General features: G+C 32.7%; 1 protein-coding gene and 1 long non-coding RNA gene across 3 annotated transcripts; both read right to left on the bottom strand.

Moving 5' to 3' along the window:
- Positions 1–636: 636 nt before the first annotated feature.
- Positions 637–9,611, bottom strand: LOC122010189 (malignant T-cell-amplified sequence 1-like). 2 transcript variants are annotated; one of them, XM_042566629.1, is made up of 8 exons: positions 9,483–9,611; positions 6,512–6,593; positions 6,356–6,423; positions 5,317–5,414; positions 4,321–4,457; positions 2,256–2,323; positions 1,203–1,266; positions 637–923 (listed from the first exon to the last, which is right to left on the bottom strand). In XM_042566629.1, the coding sequence occupies exons 1-8, from the start codon at positions 9,608–9,610 to the stop codon at positions 906–908; spliced, it is 663 nt and encodes a 220-aa protein (XP_042422563.1). In that variant the 5' UTR covers position 9,611; the 3' UTR covers positions 637–905. The 2 variants fall into 2 exon arrangements, with proteins under 2 accessions (XP_042422563.1, XP_042422565.1); XM_042566631.1 differs by having other exon boundaries at positions 9,463–9,579.
- On the bottom strand, positions 8,419–9,454 carry LOC122010190. The gene is made up of 2 exons (XR_006119805.1): positions 9,069–9,454; positions 8,419–8,983 (listed from the first exon to the last, which is right to left on the bottom strand). It is a non-coding gene; the product is annotated as an uncharacterized LOC122010190 (long non-coding RNA).
- Positions 9,612–10,529: the final 918 nt, after the last annotated feature.

The following is a 10,529-nucleotide window of genomic DNA, read 5'->3' as shown; positions in this document are numbered from 1 at the left end:
AGATTCAATTCGAATGAAATTAGTGTATAATCATTTTGTAAAGGTATTGGTTAAAGTTTTTTTTTTCTTTGGACCATTCTAACTAGCAGTGTCCTTTTCTTGAGGAAGATCTCATCTCATTAGTTGGGCATATGTATATATTCTCGTATTCACGTTCTTTACTCTCTTTATCTGTTAAATGGTGATCATAGTTATCGATGTACACATATATTCATAGTTAAACTAATTAATCAAAGTATTAGCTTGGTTAATTAACCTGTTTAAGACATAATGTTCAACCAAAACCAAATCTTGTTTGATAAACAAGTCAAAAACATAATTAGGAGAGAATATATAAAGTGCGTGGAGAATGGTGAGTGTGAATTCCTTCAAAACTGTGGATCGCGATTGTTTTAGTAGAGTATTTATTCCATCCCATTAAATTAAGAATCTACTGGTTGCAATCCGGAGCATGTGAATTTCACGTGGGAGTTTCCTTTGCACGGAAAGGAGCATCCACTCAAAATGCACGCGAACTTTGCGTGGGAGTGTTTTGAGTTGCATAGAACTGAGAACGGGAAGAATTCGGAGGCTGCTGTTAGCCGACAGGTACACTGCCCGAGCACGGTGTCGGCAAGCAGGCTGAAGAAGGTGGAGTGATAGAAGGCCCTTTTTTTTAACCTACGGGCCAGTTTTTAGAGTCTGTCATATGGAACATTCAACTAAGAACAGTACAAAAGTAAGGTGTAATAACAGGTCAGTTGAAGTAAACAATGACAGAATTAACAAATGTTGCATTTGCATAACTGGTTTGGAATGCTTTGGGCATTCCCTCCCAAATCGAAGGTGGATAAACGTTCCAACGGCCTCTTCAGCAGCAGCAGCAGCAGCAGCAGCTGCAGCTGCTTCTAGGAGAACAGGCGAGTTCATTCGAACCGTTCCATCTGTAAATAAAAGCAATTCAAGCATGAAGATTCTTAATCAAATTAACTGTGATACAGAACGAACTTCTCGTGCCAAACACATACAATTCGCCAACTACTAAAAATCATTAGTCCATATTAGCGCCATTTCTTGGTCGATTCGTTTGTTTAGCTTCTTAGTACATGAAGTTTGTACCATTAAGCAATAAATAGGGAACAATTTTCATGAAAGTGAATGATATCGTGTAAAGCAGAACAAACATCGACCTATTAAGTTGAAACATTTAAAAAAAAAACTACCTTCCAAAGGCCATCATTCAGATAGTGCATGTTGTCAACTGCAATTCCTTTGTTGATAGATTTTCTGCACCGAATAAAAAACAAATGTTCATTGCGTGATAATTCAACATACAGCATAATATAGATGGAGATAGATGTGCGATAAAATGTGCATATGCTGCAACTATCAATATGATAAAACCCATAGAGAATATCCTGCATCTATTTAGTAAATTGATGAATTTACTGTATGGATGAAGATCTTAATAATAAACAGAGATTGGTTGAAATAAAATTAACTAATTAAGATATTGAAATTTTGTGATCAGTGTCAGTGTGCTCTTTAGGCTAAAAGGAATATTATAATACTACAATCCACCATACTTTCTGGATCAGAGTTTGAGTAATTAGAGACCTATACAGAAAAAAAAATAATGTGTCATACTTTCTGGATCAGAGATTAACATGGATGGAGACAGTTACTAGAAACAATAAAATAAGAAAATACATATATCCAAGAGTAATCAAGTGTCATTCGACTATATGATAAATTGAGAAGATGGAGATGATACCAAATGTTTAAGAGGCAACCATTAGATTTGATAGTTGAGCTAAATTTATTAGAGATAGAAAGGAGTGGATGGAGACCATAGAGAACTATAGTAGATTTAATAAAAATTGGTTTAATAAACAGAAATTTTGCTAGTCATACAGCCTAGCCTAAAGTTTATATGTGCTTAGATTCATCTAGCCGACCCAAATAGCTGGAATAAACATGCATCATACTTTCAAAATTGGCGGGTTTTAACCTTTGTACTCTGAAAGGTTCTTAATCATTACTGGAAATTGAACTCCAGATACAATCTTATACACAAGTTCTTGGATGTAGATTTGAATGACCATAACCACTCGTACTGACTACTCTAGCTGTATATCATAATGAACTTACCAAATATTGTTTGAATGCTAGGTGACTAAAATGCATCAATATTTTCTATCCCAACCATATGTAAGCACATTGAAATGTAGACGTTAACATTAATTGGACTTTATATTAATAAAACGCTAACTCACATATCTTTTGCTGAAATTTTTGTAAATCCAATAGCCAAAGCGTGTTGTTTTCCCTCTGCCATTATGGCCTACAAGAAAATTTTGAAACAGTTCAACTTAACGACATCAAAGATTTGAAATCCAACATACTTTCATAGGCTCAAGCAAACATTTATCCACAAATAACAGGCGCATTATGAAAAAATTGGAAACCTTGCATGTTTAATAGACTAAACAAACCAACTGTTAAAAAAGTAACCATCTCATAATCAAGGACCAACTGTTAAAAAAGTAACCATCACATAATCAAGGACCAAGGATGGGTTTATATGTTAACTGGAATACAAGAATTTTATGACATATAAGGCGAAGAGTACTTTCTTTTCTATCCAGACTTAGAAAAAGTTACTATAGTGTATGAGGTCAAAAAATTCTTCAAGCTTCAAACTAAATCAAAGTTTTCACTTCGTTGGGTATCGTAAACATGGGATTTATTGCTGAAATAGATTCAAGGATTTCACATTCCCCCAGTGTCCATGAAGCTTCAATCCGGGGAGGGGTTGCATGGTAGAACTAAAACTTGAAAGCTTGAGGATGTCTGACTCAAATCCTCCTGTCGAAGGGCTATAACAAATGATGTTTGTAACTTCAATGAGAATACAATTTGGGGAATGTTATCTTTAGAATATAAAAATGTGTGAAAATCATAGTCCAGATTTGAAGAAAAATGGGATAAAATGCTAGTATTTCCTAAGAAATCTCATACTAATTGAGTTAAACATCTCCTATCCAGAGTAATCAAAGTGACAGGTTATGAAGGAATGACTGGGTCATTAAGTCAATTACTATCTATATGCTGGCAGATCATACGGAAAAATCAATGTATGCAAATAGATGGATGTTGTATCTTTTGCACTAGCATGGACTGGTGCAATCACCACAAAATATAGTATTTAGGCAAATGCCCAATGTCAAAGTTAAGTTAGATGCATTCACAAATGACGGTAACTCATCCATTCAAACCTCATAAAATTTTTAAATTTATAGATATGAAATTCATGATTGTATAATTTATTCATTCGTCTCACATATGTCTAGTAACTTTTTATTCCTTTATAACAGTTAGTTAAGTAAATATACACTCTCACATATCACTATGAGTACCACTTGTGTCAATTTTCTGTTGTCAATTTTTTGAGCAGGTGGTGTCAACAAGTTGTCAAAAATAGGTCTAACATGATATTATTCTAGTGCTTTCATATTTAATATGGCCCTAGCTAGCTCGCAAGTCTTGGACAAATTATGGAGTTTCTAATCCCAAAGTTAAGTAAATAATTAGTACCTAAAAAGCTTTCAAACACGAGAATATAGAAGTACATGTTCAATAAATAAAAAAGCAAACACAAAGTAGACATTGACTATGTTTCTATAATAATTATTCATAAAATTTTCATTGTTCAACAGAAAAATAAATGTTGGCATGCCTCATTCTCTTCACATGCAAATTTTTTTGCATAATTTCTCATCCAAGATGAATTTTCTTGCATTGTTATCTTCAGATTTTTATATAAATCATTGTTGAATGAATTCAAGAGTCGATGATAACAAAATGATTCTCAAAATGGCTAAACTTTTCAAAAAAAATAAATAATAAAAATTTGAGATATTAGAGGAAATTTATTTAGGTATATGCCCGTGTTTGGACAGTATTGGAATTTTTAGCATTTTATGTATGCAAAAATCAAATTTGAAAGGGAAACTATGAAAATCAACAAATTATTGTGCACGTTTAAACTCTCTTGGCTAAAAAAATAAAGTACATTTGTTTTCTTATCAATAAGCAAGTAATTACGATTTTTCTAAAACTAATTTTTATCAATGTATTTAAATTTATCACATGATACTATGAGATGAAGTAACTAGCATGGTGCTTGAAGAGTGAGCACGGTATGAATTCCCCCAACTCCAAGGGGCACATACAATTAAGCCTTAGTTCTATTGCTCGGTCAATGTGTCTTGTCCATGTTTCAAGAATAAAGAATTTGATTATGCTTCCAAATATTTTTATATGTAAATGAACATGTACCACAGGAGTTTCCTCCAATACTTCTTCATCCAGAGCTCCGCCAGGGGACGTGAGTCCAGGACACATTATGTTTGCACCTGATAGGACAAATTTAATAGCACCTCTGTCTACCTGAAATTTCTTCATTATATCTGGATCTGAAAGAGGAAGAGTAAAGTTAAGAGAATAAAGAACATTAAGGGAAATATATGCAGCCACAATATATGAGATTCAGTAAACAAAACACAAGAACCATCATTCTTCATTGTTTCATATTGTTGAGGATGTCATGCAACATGAAAAGAATTTTCAGACTTGATAAAGTCAAGTCCATTTCCTCGAAGAGAATGCATTGCACTAAGTTGCTAAGGTCATATGAGTTTTCATAGATATGATACAAAAAAATAGCTGCAAGTATATTGTACTTTAATCAAGATGACTTTTATAATATAAGGTATATTTAAGTTATAACAAGCATTTGTTTATAAATAACAACTAATAATAGGAGTAATTATTGAGATTTAGTTTAAAAATTTAGATAAAAGGGCAGCCCAGTACACGAAACTCCCACCAATGCAAGTCCAGGGAAGGGTCAGACCATATTGGACGCACAACAGCAATTTTACCATTGTGTCAAAGCTCCTCTTCAGTTTAAAAATCTAGATGCAATATAAAAATGTGTTTGTGACTAGTAGGTGTCTAAAAGACTTAACTATGTGAAACATTTACAAATTAAAGGTCTTACATATCTTACACTATGATAAACCAATCTAGATTATGAAGATTGTCTAAGCTGAGTACATAATAGCAATATCTATTACACAAAAGAATACTACCAAGAAGAACGACAATGCAATTATATTTGATAATGAAAAGGATACTAAGGAATCTTGGTAGACCAAATTAACTCAATGAATAAGGGGTAACCATACATAGGATATACAGATCATCTTTAAATTATACATCCAAAAGTTGAACTTAATAGTAAAACAATAAATGATAGATGTGATACATTACATTGATGAAGAAGCCTCAATGTTGGCATGTAAGGTCCATCACGAATGTTGAAAAATAGTGGCACATTGTTCACCACCACAAGATTCAAATGATTTTGACTAGATAAAGGAGAAATATTAATTAGAGAGCTAATTCTATTGTGATTTCATCACTCAAATTAAACACATTAATAGTAGGCACATGTTATAATTTCTTAGTATCTATATGGTCCATAAATTCAAGTCCCAATACAACTTTTCAAGTTAGAGAGCTATGCATAAGGCAGTGACAAAATGCTAACAAAAAGTAAAGTAGAAATATAAATGGCCAAATGCATTTATTCTAAAAGCCCCACTAGAACAAATTCTTTTTATCAAGCTACTAAAATTGAATAAAGAATGACAGAAAAATAAACCATCACAGTATAGCCCAAGATTATTTAAAAAAAAAAAGATAGCCCCTCATTCAAAAGGAACAAGGTTATTGTTCCTATTAGAGGAAGCACCAAAATTGACAAAAAGAGACTCGCCATGAATATAGAACGAGGATTATTATAATAAATTTGTAATAAAATATAAATACATCACAAGAAAACATCAAGAGACGTGTTTAAGAACCAGCTAGCAACTCAAGCTTGTAACCCTTTGGAATTGAAAAGGACATCAAAATATATCGCATAGCATCAACACCTTTTCCCCCTTCTTCAAACTAGATCATGGGTTAAATCTACTAGAAAACTCTAGTCTTTTCTTCAATTATACTAATTTTCGATTCCTAGAAAATAAATTTTGCCCTGTATGCAACTAATTATATAGTATAATCAAGTAATATTATAAGAAATATCTAATTATAAAAATTAACCTTATAACAATGTAATTCTCTTAATACAGTCATGCTTCTCAAGATGATTGATATATGGGTAGAATATCCAATCAATTGAATCGTTTAAAAACATTAAAAAGAAAATCTAAAAGAGCCTACAAGTTAACTTGATTAAAATCTAAATATCGTATCCAAGTGAAAGCTTAAAAGCTATGCACAAAAGAAAGGATGTACCAACCATTTTGCAACAATGAGAGGCACCTTTTTAGGAAGCATGTCGTCCAACAAAGGTTCCAGACCAGGATACTGTAGTTAAGTTATTATATCAGATATAAAAGCATACTATCGTGATGCAACGATAGGTTAGTATTAACCACAATAGAAAGAAAAAGACCTCATCAGCTATGCTTTGGCGAATCTTCCGTTGTACAGATGCCTTTACTTGGTTTTGTGCAGATACATCTTCAAAAGAGAATCTTCAAGTGATATGAAAAAAATTAGCATTTCAAGCCTATAGGACTCACAATTCATATTCTTAAAAGTAAATTGAATTTGTAACTAGTTATGTTTCTAACTAATGGAATACTAGTACATATAAAGCTTTTCAAGTTAAGGAAATATGAAATATATGACACATGGAATTTGTTGAATACAACCTTTAAGTGAAAGGTATATTTTCAAAATTACCATAATTTTTTTAAAGCTTTTATCTAATTCCCTTTTCGCATAGTCAAGCTTTCAAGTTTATATGAAAAAGCAAAATTGATACAGGAAGATTAAACATTCAGTGATCATCAAACTATAGACTTAGTGAGAGAAACATGCAGAGAGATGAAATACAATCAATGTCATTCCTTGCATCACCTTCTATTTTTTTACCTGATTCTGGATTCTTCTTTAAGACATGTCTCATATATGCACCATTCATTGGAATCAAACAATTCATTTGTAGATCTCTCCTATTTCTTTTGATTATGATACTCATAATGTATTTAGTTAATGGCGTTAAGGTAACCAGGTTAATTGCTAGAACAATGAAAGGAAGCATAGTCTTTTAAGATCATAACATCAATGCTACATTTTTTATCCAAACTTGTTGGAAAATTCCTTGCATTCACCAAAATCATGTTTTTTTTGGGAAGAGGTTTTAGTATAGTGGAGCAAAATTAGGACAGAATCTTCAGAAAATGATGCAGTTGGATTATTGTAGATTTCACAATTGAAGTCAAAACATGCCCATGGGAAGTGAGGATAAAACATTAGGTGATTAAGTAGCTGAGACATTTTTAAAGATTCATCCTTATTATATGTTTTTGATTTATTACGATTTCATACATTATTGACTACATTTTCTCCTTCCCAGATAATTCTTATCAATTTAGAGTAGATTGAACCCTTTTCCTAGTGATGAAAAATTACTATAGAATAATAGCTAAGCTTTAAATGTTCATCCCATCAAAGTTAACAATAATAAACAATTTTATAAGTGTATTTTTTTAATGACCTTAAACAACCAAAACAAGGTGCAGAACTGCAAATTGCATGTCCACGATGTCAACATCAACCAAGAATTTCAACTAACAAAAGAAAAAAACAACATAATCAATAAATGATTGCCAACTCAGTCAACAATTAAAAAAACAACTCAAAAAGCACTAAAAATGGACTCAAACATGGTGTTCTGGGATCAACTCAACCCACTGCCTCCAAAAAAACCACCCCTACAGATATATTCCTTAAGGAATAGTTCAATTCAAGTCCTTGATCTTTTTTCCACAATTTTTTTACTCAAATATTTCGATAAGAGTTGGAAAAGCAAGGGGAAGTGACTTTTTTCATTAACAAAAACTAGAAGCAAACCTAATCATTCAACACTAAATTTTATTTTTAGAAACATTGAATTGGGGACTAAATTTGACAAATTCTCTCTTTCATATTCTAGTAGATCATACACGAATAACAAACTCAAGTTATATTCTTATGCATAACTGAGAGGATTAGATAATGAAGAGATAGCTTTTTTTCCATGGTGCAATTCATTCTAGAAACTTTCTAAAGTGCCTAATGGGCGTAGGAACTCTTGACAAACCATGAATTGCTGCGCCTCCCTTTTCCATTGTGATTTTGTACTTCTTCTTGCCTTTCTTCTCGCTGATGCTATGTTCTCAAGTTTCCAAAACAGATAGGAGCTATTATTTTCCTAGATAGAGAAGTCACATGGTCTTCAGTGGTCCTCAATAAAAAATGATTGGAAAAGATAAGAGAGGAAGAATTTTCTTCCAAAACCAAGATTTATTTTTGGCCCAAATTGGGGTGCAGTGTAGGCTTTAACAAACAATTTTCCTTTTAGTTCCATCCAATTTTTTTTTAAAAAAAAAAAAAAACAGGTGGAAGGAAGATAATGTAGTGCCTGCTTTTAAGGAATCAACGTGTTCATCCATACCTTCTGATCTATGTAAAAGGAGACTAATAGATGGGTCGTTAACCTTAACTTCATTCTCCTAATCCTATTTATGTGACACCTTTTTATTGAGGAGAAACAACCTTCTGCTTCGACAAATATAGTAAGATAAAAATGGATTACTTCCAACACCATCTCCTAAAAACAATGAATCTCAATAAATCCATCTCTAGTTTGCCCATCAAAATTGCCTCTAAATTAAAAGAGTGAACTATAGTATATCAGCATCGTGAATTTGTCCCAACTATTTAGAATCTATATGGATATTATCATCCAATCAGCTCCATGTCAGGCTTATCACCAGTAAGTCAAATCAGTTACATCATTTTATTATATTAACAAAAGTTTTCTTTGATCCATCCCTACCTCTTAGACCTTCCACTTTAATTGATTCAACTTTTATAACTGCAAAATCAATTATAAACCAAAACATATGACCCAATGACATAAAAAATGATAAAATCCGAACAAAGGGGAAAAAAAAACTGACATATGTCATAACTTTAGTATAAGAGAGTTTCCACGAAGTATATCATATTTTGCCAAGCAAACTGCTCCCCGAACGCTTGAAAAATACAAGTTAGCATCTGAACTTTGAACCTAAAAACACTGATTTCAAGTTCACCATGGTGATAAACATCATAAAGTACGAATCTAATTTGGTAAGCAGAAATCGTGCACAATAATTAAGCAGTAGGCAAAAAGTGGGTGAGAAAACCCTAAAGCATAAGGGAACGTATGGAACAAGAGGAATCCACAAAACTGTCATCGGCACTTCCGACGGACAAATGAAGGAGGCGTGATTCAAAACTCAGATGCGCGATTCGACGGACAAGAAGAAAAAAATAGCGAGAGACGAGATCAGATTAAACTGAAACGCGTACGGTATGGAGAGCGAACTCACTTCTTGAACATGTTGGAGGAGAGAGCGAGGGCAAGCGCGATCCGGCAATAGAAAAGGTAGAAGCGGAGACAGACAGAAGCTGGAACGAGATGCGGATGGCGTCGAGAAGAAGTGGGTCGAGCCACCATGTTTTTATTATTTATTTATTTATTATAGAAAATCCGGTCCCATAAAAAGTTTTCAATCAACTATCAGTCACGAGGTGGATCCCGCGGTCTTCACCGCCCTGTAAGACCATCCAAGCAAACTCATGGATTTTTTTTGCCTATGGGTACTTCGGCTCACGATAGTCTAGTTCAAGTTTTTCTACAAAATTTAACGTCAGCACGTGCCTTTAGCTCTACTAAACCTTAACTACTGCACCATACACATGAGAGCGATATTCCAGATTTTTCATTCCACTTAGGCTCGAATCATAAATGTTGGTTATTGTTGAAAGGTAGATTCGTTATCGTAACGGTCCTCTTAGTATCGGTTTTATAGATATGGAGAAAGGTTCATGTAAACATACAGGTCATAGACGTATGACAGTGTAAACCTCAGATCGTTAATTCTTGAGAATCGATCCCTGACCGTTATGCCAGAGATTCTATGCACCCACCATTTACGCACTACACCCTGGGAACAATTTGGATAAATGAGATCGAATTCAGATTAAATTTTAAAAAAAATTATATAAAATTCTAATCTAAATTCGATTTAAATTTGAATTCAACCTAAAATCCTTAAATTCGGATTTCATCAACCTAAACCTATCCAAATAATTCAAATAATGTGATTAAAATGATTTATTTTACTATTTTTTTTATAATTCTCCATTTTTATTTCAATATTTTATTTTTATTATATACCAACATTGATATTGATATAAATACAAATATTTTAATTTTTAAAATAAAATTTCATTTAATCCTAAAATAACCTACTAACACTATATTCAGGTCAATCTGGATCAACTTGAATTCGACCTGAAAATCTCTAACCTCAAAATCCTCTAATCCAAATTTGACCTGAATCTAAAAACTTCTGATCCGAACCTAATTTTTT

This window comes from Zingiber officinale, chromosome 8A (genome assembly GCF_018446385.1).
Source record: "Zingiber officinale cultivar Zhangliang chromosome 8A, Zo_v1.1, whole genome shotgun sequence".
Taxonomy (NCBI): domain Eukaryota; kingdom Viridiplantae; phylum Streptophyta; class Magnoliopsida; order Zingiberales; family Zingiberaceae; genus Zingiber; species Zingiber officinale.
The sequence above is the reverse complement of the archived record's forward strand: the minus strand, read 5'-3'. Positions and strand labels throughout refer to the sequence as shown.

Bases quoted from the DNA above. Each gene is read 5' to 3' on its own strand.
- LOC122010189 (XM_042566629.1), bottom strand. From the start codon at position 9,610: ATGGTGGCTCGACCCACTTCTTCTCGACGCCATCCGCATCTCGTTCCA. The intron at 6,594-9,482 runs GTGAGTTCGCTC...TATCACTTGAAG, and splicing joins TCCTCCAACATGTTCAAGAA to ATTCTCTTTTGAAGATGTAT. The intron at 6,424-6,511 runs GTCTTTTTCTTT...ACTTAACTACAG, and splicing joins GCCAAAGCATAGCTGATGAG to TATCCTGGTCTGGAACCTTT.